The following is a 9,577-nucleotide window of genomic DNA, read 5'->3' as shown; positions in this document are numbered from 1 at the left end:
TAAGTGCCATCGAGTCGGGTCCGACCCATAGCGACCCTGTACAGGGTTTCCGAGGGTGTAAATCTTTACGGGAGTAGAAAGCCTCATCTTTCTCTCGCGGAGCAGCTGGTAGTTTCGAACTGCTGACCTTAAGGTTCGCAGCCCGATTCGTAACCACTACGCACCATCTAAAGTAGAAGAGAAAAACAGACTTTAAAAATGTTAAGCTGTACATAAATGCTCATGAATAATTCTCCTGTGACTAATGTTTTTGCATTCTTTCCATCCATTCTCTACTTTCTCTCCAGAACACTTGAAGGATAAGTTAGAAGAGTATATGGCCCGATTTTCCAAAGTGAGAATTGTTCGCACCAAGAAAAGGGAAGGACTCATCCGGACTCGACTCTTGGGGGCCTCCATGGCGAGAGGAGAAGTCCTGACCTTCCTCGACTCCCATTGCGAGGTTAATGTGAACTGGCTACCCCCACTCCTTAGTGAGTACACAGTATGCCTGCTGGGAACTGAGGGCTTGGAGCATTGTGCTCCATCAGGGTTGTTTCTACAGTTTGCTGTTAACAAAGGTGGATACCCTTGCATAGTGAACAAAGTGGAAAGAAACCTTGAATTTTGTTTTAACCACTACTAAGGAGAAATAGATAACTAAGAAACTAATTTAAAATTAGCATTTTAGGTAACACCAAATACAATCTAACTGAAGGTTTGGAAAGATTTAATTTTTCTTGAAGAAGTCTTCCTGTATTGCAGCTATGTTCTCTGAATACTATATATATAAAAAAATAAATCCCTAAATATTTCTTCTAATCACAATAAGATTGAAACATGCACACATAATTTTAGCAGTTGTTATAGGATTGTTGAGAAATGAGGAAAGAAAACTATTCAGTCCCAGAAGACGTCTAAAATATAAGCACTCTGACATTTACTAGGATTTATGATATAAATTGTTGTTCCTGCTGTTAAGTACCATCCAGTCAGTTCTGACCCATAGCACTCCTGTACAGGGTTTCTGAGGAGCAGTTGCTGAGCTTGAGGTTCAAACTGCAGCCAGTTAACCCACAGCGCAACACTACTTTGTGCTATTTTTCTTTCCACTTCTGGTCAGCCTACAACCCTAAATATAGAATCAACTGTATTTACATAGAGCCTCCTCAAAAACTCCTAAATGTCTATCCAGGTAATAATCTTGAATACTCACAATATGGTTGTTGTTGTTAAGTGCCATCTAGTCATTTCCAACTCATAAAGTCCATGTATAGGGTTTCCAGTAGCAAGTGAATTTTAACTGCTGATTGTGTGGTTAACAAATTCCTTGTTTACCCTACACCATACCTCCATACACCAGGACTCTGAGTGAAAGGAAGCAAAAATAAAATTTAAAAATAAAGAAAAAACTATTACATCGCACTACAAACTGAAAGCATCTCAAACTAGAAAATATTATATGTGGCTCACTTAAAGCGTCTCTGTTTTTGCTTTATTATTTTACTATAAAGTCCAGAGTTGTTGCTAAGGCTGTTAATTGGGTTCCAACTCATAGTGACCGTGTATGGTGTTTCCAAGGAGTGGATGGCAGTTTTGCGCCTCTGACCTTATAGTTAGCAATTTAGTGTTTATCCTATACCACCACATCAGTACTCTATAAAGTTCAATAGTGTATAAGAAACATACATCCTTCAATTTTCAAAAGTTTACTTTACAACACTTCACTTCATTGTTTTCCCTAACTAAAAGAAATCCAAAGAGGATTGTCACTTTTATGAAACAAGCCATAAAGCAAAACTAATATCCAGAGTTAATTTTGTAGTGTGCACCTCGAGCAGACAAAGTGGTATCGCCAAGCTCCTGCCCCACTAACTACACTAAGGATATGAGTATCAAGCTGCCATAGTTTTCAACTGTGTTTGTGAACACTGTATGTTAGTATTATTTTAGGTTTTATGTGTTACTTGCTGTGATTTGGTAGGTTATTTTTTGGGGTCTTGGAAGGCCCAAAAATTTTTCCCATGGAAATTAATCATGATTATTTCTTTGCTGTATATCCTTTTGGCTTACTCAGTTTCAGAGGAATGTACTACCTTCAGATAGTGAAGAAAATCTGAACTGTAAGCCTGAGGGGAAAATGTTTCTAGAAAGTTCTTGGTGAAAAAATGTTGTAGTCCTTTCTATTCTTTCATATTTCACTAAATCAACTTTTATTGTAAATATACCCGTGGCCTTGGAGCTAAAGTCAGTAACAACCACTTTCACAATAGCTGCATCAGAAGGAATGATTTGTTATTGACTACTGTGTAGCATTTCAGCTGGAACCAGCAAAGCTCCATTAGTAAAAGATGTGGGAAGAAAATCAATTGAAACCATTTAAGATTTAAAACCAGAAACAACCAGCAACCAACATCCCAACCACATCACCCGATACACACTTCTACACAGTCTACTGCCCAGCCATCGTAATCAAGGGGAATGTTTCAGTGCTCAAACAACCAGAGACTCCTCAAAGCTTTTAATTAAAAGTACCTTGTCCAAGGACATAGCAATTTAGAGTTTCATCAGCAAAGTGAGAGTCCCTCAAACTGAATTTGAACTATACGGTATGGCATACTCAAAAAGTCAGAAAAAGTGTTTAATTTATGATCCAAACAAATCCTTGAATGCCAATTATCAAATATCTGATTGTTTATTATGAATCTAACAACAACAACAAAAGATGGGGGCGGGGGGTGGAGAAGAAATGAAAAAGACAGAATCGAAATACCCGCTTCTTCTCATTAAAGCATTTCATTTCCTGCAAGCCTGATGGATAAGAAATGATTCAATCTCAGGATCACTATCTTTTTTTATTTTCCTCTATCAGTGTCTTGACACATCATCCAAAATGAAAAAACAGGTGGAGCCACACAGTTTCTTAGTTCATTTTTCACCTTGGGATTATACCTGAATTTCAATTTCCCATTAAGAGTCTGTTTGTTTGATCTCTGGAAATTGAAATGTAGGCACAAGCCTTAGATGAAAAATTAGTCATGCGGCTTTCACCCTAAGCTAGTACAGCTGGATGAGAGCTGAAAGGAAATTTGAAGGGAAAGTTGACAGTTAATTTAACAGACTCATTCTCTTTGGGTCACCTTGGGACTCCTTGTTGGTCAAGGAACTTGTAAATCAATCTGATTCTGAATTTGATTGAAGACAGTCACGGAAACCTTAGTACTAAACCCTGTGCAAAGGTGATAGGAGAAATATTTTGAATTCAGAAAGATGGTCTCCTGCGTTGAAGACATCTATGGAGAAATACCAGTTAGATAAAGATTGAAACCCATTACAGGTTTGCCAAGGCGAAAACGAATGCTTAGAATCCTGATAGAGAGTAATTTAAAATACTGTTGGAGCTGCTGCGTGTCTACTGATTCACGGGAATTAGACACTCCAGACTTTCTGAGACCTACTCGGGCCATCTTGTCTAAAATGACAACCCCTTCCACACCCTAGTATTCTGCATACCTTTTTGTTGCTGTTGTTGGGTGCTGTTGAGTCTATTGCAGTTCATGGTGACAGAGTTCATGTGACAGAGTAGAACTTCTTGGCTATAATCTTTACTGAGCCAGATGGCCTTGTCTTTCTCCTGAGAAGCAGCTCGGTGGATTCCAACCACTAATCTTTTAGTTAGCAGCCAAGTGCTTAACTGTTTGCACCATCAGAACTCCTTTGCATGCCCCTTGCACTGTTTAAATTTAATTCCAGAACATTTATCGCTTAACGTATTATATAGGTCCCCGATTGGCACAACGGTTAAGCAGGTTAAGTATTCAGCTACTAAGCTAAAGTCCATTGGTTTGAACCCATTAGAGGTTACACAGAAGAAAGGCCTGGATATCTGCCTTGAAAAACTTATGAAACATAGTTCTACTCTTCAATACACAACGTCACTATCAGTCAAAATCAATTCTGATCTTTTAATTTACTATATGAGTCCTAGTTTGGGTACAGCAGGAAAATGCACTGGACCACAAGGTCACTTTGAATCATAAGGTCAGAGGTTCAAACTCACCAGCCGCTCCTCAGAATCCCTATACAGGGTCGCTATGAGTCAGAACCAACTCAAAGGCACTCAACAGCAACAACATATCACCAGAACCTAGAAAAGTAACTGGCACACAGTTTGCACTCAATAAATAATCACTGAAATAAATCAATGAATGAAAAGACATGTAGATCTGGAGGGGAAAATCTTCCACAACACTGTGTGGTTTTTACACCCTACTTAATCAATGTCCTTAAAATAAAACAGCTTGTTTTCACAGCCAACAAAAGCCTATGCTTCTTGCCCTATGCTTAGGAGAACTTCTGAAGCAAGTGAGCAGTTTCCTTATGATAGGCACAGATACAACTTATTCCAGGATTTCTTGAAACCATAATGATTAGGTAACCTGCTACTACTAAACAAGTAAAGTAACCAAATTTCGCTATATTTCTGAATGATATTTGCTTTCTATTTAAGATATTCAAATGTATTTAATTTTGTATACCAGATCCTAAGATGTTTCAATTAATCAGAGAGCAGTTGTTCATACTTAAAAGTTGTGTCTTCCAGGAAGTGTTGGTTTGGTATAATAAATATTGACTAAATTCACATTCTTGGGCTGGGGTTGGATATTTCACATGTAATTATTCTGGTATGCCAATACCAGTTCTCTGTGCTGGCTTTTAGTGCCATCATAGTAACAATATCTACATGGAAAATGAAGGAACTAAAACTGGAAAGATATAACCACCTTTTCACTGCCATGATATGCACCAGGCAACACTAAAACAACAATGGGTTTTGACATTTGGCCTTTAAAGTGGGAGTTGCACACTGGTTCTCACTCTCAAAAGCTTAGGAATCTTTGACAAGTTATTTATTGTCCTCATATGTAGATTAGGAATGCTAAACATAGCCACTTTACAGGGTTATTAGGATGAATACAAGTAGCATGTGTATAAATTATTTTAAGAACTTAGTATTAGCAGGTATAGTAAGAATAGTAACAGGCCACCTGATGATATTTGGACACAATCAGAGAAGATAACAAAGTACTCATATAGCTTTAATAAACAGACTCCGTGTCAAAGAACAGTTGCAAAATAAAGTTTGGCAAAAGCTTTGGCAAACAGGAGTTCTAGGAATTCTTTGCATGATCGGCCAGTATTTGGTGGGATAAGAGGGTATATGGGAGGTGGGTAATGCCATCATGACTGTTAAAAGATTAGATGCTATAAAACCATTAACATTAAATACTTACATTTTGGAACCTACAGAAACCAGGCCGATATTTCCTCAGCAGGCAATAGCTATATGCTTGAAGGGGCACAAGTACTGTTTATACTCTGAGCATGTTGGATGCACAATAAAATGACAGAATGGGGACAGGTCAAAGCAAAAATATGAGCAAGGTAGAGCTAAATGGACTTCTTCAAGTCTCTCTGGGACATATGTTTCTTAAAGGAAAATACAACAGCTCTAATTGTACCTAATTACTGTCCCCTCACGTCAAGTCCAGCATTCAAACAGAGATACCTGCCAAGTGCTGTAAAAGTGACAGGGAACCAAGGCTTGAGCATGATGCATTAGGAGGAATCTATAGTCTTCTCTACGGAGAAATGATAGATGGCCTGAGTGGACATGTCATTTCCTGTTTTGTGCTTTCATTTTTCAGACCAAATTGCACTAAACCACAAAACCATCGTGTGCCCTATGATCGATGTCATTGACCACAATCACTTTGGGTATGAGGCACAAGCTGGGGATGCCATGCGAGGAGCCTTCGACTGGGAAATGTACTACAAAAGAATCCCCATCCCTCCAGAGCTCCAGAGGGCAGATCCCAGCGACCCTTTTGAGTGAGTACCAGCAGCAGGAGGGGCCTAGGGAAAGAGGGCAGGGAACTCATTCTAGGTGTACCAAGCCTGGGGCCCAGGAGAACAATTATCTCTAATAAGATGAAATAAAGCAGGTGGCAACAGCATGCAAAGCACTGGAGAAAGGTCAGACCTGAACTTTGTAGAAAATTGCAAGCTGTGCTAAATGCATGGGTTGTTCCTTCTCCCACTTTGCCAAGTGAGAGAAAGTGTGCCAATGTGGAGATCAAGAAAATGGATCCTTAGAAGAAAATACATTGAGAAGAAATGCATAGTCACCTATTAGATGTTTTCTTAGATACTCTCTTATTTCCATGTCTCTGTCTTCTTACTTTACCTAAAGGGGTATTTAAATGATTTTATATATCTATTACTGGGAATTTATGTAAAATATGAACAAGTATGTAAGTCTGTATTCTACACTCCACTGGGAATTGCCTATTTACTATGGAAGGCAATGCTCATGAGTAGGTACTCCCATAGTTTAAATTTGGAGATTTTGATCAAAATGACATAACCAATAAAAAATCATTGATAACCTTGTTCCTAATTTAAGCATTAAGGACCCCTGGTATACTAATGGATTATGAACTGGGCTGCTATATGCAAGGTCAGCTGTTTGAATCTACCAATCACTCCATGGGAGAAAGATGAGGCTTTCTGCTACAGAAAATATTTGTTGTTGTTAAGTGCCGTCAAGTCAGTTCTGACCCATAGCAACCCTGCATAGGGTTTCCAAGGAGCGACTGGTGAGCTTGAATGACTGAGCTTGTAGTTCAAATGGCTTTGCAGTCTGGCGCATTAACTCACAGCGCCACACAAGGACTCCACAGTAAATATTTACAGCCTTGAAAATACTATACAGGGTTGTATGATTTACAACTGACTCACTGATACACAACCACCACCAGTTTAAGTATTTATAACATCAACAAGTAGAATTAACTTGTTGATTTCTACAAAGCTAATTCCATTTTTTTCAGGGTAGATATAAATATTGTGAATGTCAAGGAAAAGGGTGGGGGAATGGCTTAGTTTGACAAACCACAAGGATCATTAATGGTGAATGGTGAACTTTTTCCAAAACCATCCCAGAGTCTGGCCAATACATCCTGTATCTATTCCTCATATTGCACTTTTTTGAATTCATTAAAACCTTTATGACTTTAAAACTATTATACCTTTTATTCTTAGTGCATACACAAAATCTGTGATCAAGGCTTTACACATTCAATAAGAGTAAATTTTAAATATATTAAAATCAATATGATCTTTCACCATAAAAATTTGCATTCAGAAGTTCTCATTTACAAAAATAGATAAACATTCAGTTGGTTACAAATCGGGCTTGGAACCTCAAGGTCAGCAGTTCAAAACTACCAGCTGGCTGTGGGAGAAAGATGAGACTTTCTGCTCCCATAAAAATTTACAGCCTCAGAAACCCTGTACAGGGTCACTATGAGTCGGAACCGACTCCACGGCACACCACCACCACTACCAAACATTGGGGGAAATGTTTCTAGTTTCTACAAAGATGACCTCCTGAGAAAGCTTAGGAAATTTCAGGAGACATTCATATGATAAAACAAGAAATAATTTATTTTGTTATATGAATTGCCTTCATTTAGTATTTAGTCCTGGTGTGGCACTGTAGGATAAATGCTTGACTACTAACAAGGTTGGTGGTTCAAACCCACAAGCCATTTCTTGGAAACAATATTCAGGGTAGCTATCAGTCGGAACCAGTTTGACGGAACATAACAACAACAACAATATTTAGTATACAGAGATTCTGGAGGTGGGTCTCATCAAATTCTAATATTCCTGGAAAGTTTTTAACAGAAATAATGAAATTCCTTTATTACTTTCCCAAATATGTTGCCAAGTCTTCTAGAAAATTCAAAACTACTAGAAAAGTTTTTGGTGTTTTTTTTGTGTATCTGTGTGATCTCAGCAAAGGAGTTTCTAGTAAGTAATTGAAGTGAGTCCAGCTGGAAGATACTCCTCAGAGTTCCTTAAAGATAACCAACTGAAAATCATGGCAAAAGGGTCCTCAACAGGTAGTGCCTGTTATCAGATAGCACCTGACAGAAGAACAGACACAGACCAGTACTACAATCCAAGATTGCCATGTTTTAACGGCTAAAATTCATCAGTGATAGGTTTCCACTATACTAGTGTTGTTTTTAAGTGCCGTCAAGTTGGTTCTGACTCATAGCAACCCTGTATAGGGTTTTCAAGGAGCAGCTGGTGGGTTTAAACTGCTGACCTTGTGGTTCAAAGTCCAGTGCTGATCCTACAGCCCCACACCAGGAGTCCTACTAATGTAATGGTGGTGATGGTTCTGCCCGTGGAGTCAGTTCCAACTCATAGCAATCCTGTATAGAGTTTCTGAAGCTGTAAATCTTTACAGGAGTAGAAAGCCTCATCTTTTTTCCGTGTAGCAGCTGGTAGTTTCGAACTGATAATGTTAAGGTTAGCAACCTGACTCGTAACCACTATGCTACCATAGCTACATTACTAGTATAATAGTGACTGGGTTATAAAGACTTTTTACTGCACTGCCTCTGTAATAGCAGAGTACAGCTCCCAGTTTCTGCTGTCATGGGATCAAAACGCTGCCAAAGGAATTTCAAATTGTGAAAATGCACTCAGTCCTTATGCTGACAGCAAGGATGCTTGTCAGAAAGACCCTGACTGTGGCTATCACAGTAGCAGGCACCTTGCTTCACCCCAGAGCTGGTAGAGTTGGTAACTTTCAAAATTAAATTACCTCTTGTTCCTGTCACTTATATAGGTGGTTGCTGTCCTATCAGAATTGCATTCATCTATTGAATACTGTCTTTCTGCTTTAAGTCCCTTTGAGTCCTAAGAATGTAGACACTTTAGCCTTTTGTAATAAATGTAGCTTCCAGGAGGTGTCCAGTTTGATCTTAAAAACTGCATTTGCCTTCCTGATAATAAAAGAATGGTTATCCAAGCAGCTAGGAGCAATGTATCAGCAATTCCATTATCTCAGCAGTCACCTGAATGTGCTCATAAACAGACATGCTTTAGGCTGAAATTTGCTTCTCTAGATGTAAAGCTTTAAGAGGCACAGAACAAATGCAGTTTATCTCTACAGCTCTAGTAGTCTTTCATACTTTAAGAGGATGCTGTCAAGGATATATGTTGTTTTTTTTTTTGTGGGAGGAGAGGGAAGACTGAAAAGACAAGAAAAAGGGAACTAACAGATAGTATACAAAAATATGACAAACTCCAGAATTTCTCATGTAATATACACACAAAATATTAACTTATATAAACTGTTTAGCAAATCTCCTAGACTACCAATTCTGAAGTCTCTCATTAATTCTGATATGATTTGAGTTTCAGTGACTACTATTGCCTTCAGCAGTGTTTTCCAACCTGTGTTGGTGGTGGTAATATGCTGTGGAATCGATTCCAACTCATAGAGACCCTGTACAGGGTTTCCGATGCTGTAAATCTTTATTGGGAGCAGAAAGTCTCATCTTTCTCCTGTGTAACAGCTGGTAGTTTCTAACTGCTTATCCTGAGGTTAGCAGCTTGACTTGTAACCACTATGCTACCAGAGTTCCTTTTTCAACCTGTTTGTTGTTGATGTTAGATGCCATCAAGTCGGTACCGATTCATAGCGACCCTACACACAGCAGAACGAAACACTGCC

The 9,577-nt window shown here is 38.7% G+C and overlaps 1 protein-coding gene across 2 annotated transcripts in view; it reads left to right on the top strand.

The window, feature by feature from the left end:
* GALNTL6 (UDP-N-acetyl-alpha-D-galactosamine:polypeptide N-acetylgalactosaminyltransferase-like 6) overlaps positions 1-9,577 on the top strand; it is a 2,035,427-nt gene that overhangs the window by 1,663,462 nt on the left and 362,388 nt on the right. For both annotated transcript variants that reach the window (XM_006864525.1, XM_006864526.1), the window contains 2 exons: positions 288-473; positions 5,688-5,871. In XM_006864525.1, coding sequence (XP_006864587.1) covers positions 288-473; positions 5,688-5,871 — 370 coding nt within the window. The remainder of the gene's footprint in view (positions 1-287; positions 474-5,687; positions 5,872-9,577) is intronic.

This window comes from Chrysochloris asiatica, unplaced genomic scaffold (genome assembly GCF_000296735.1).
Source record: "Chrysochloris asiatica unplaced genomic scaffold, ChrAsi1.0 scaffold00066, whole genome shotgun sequence".
NCBI lineage: Eukaryota > Metazoa > Chordata > Mammalia > Afrosoricida > Chrysochloridae > Chrysochloris > Chrysochloris asiatica.
Note: the sequence above shows the minus strand (reverse complement) of the source record. Positions and strands in the feature narration are given on the sequence as shown.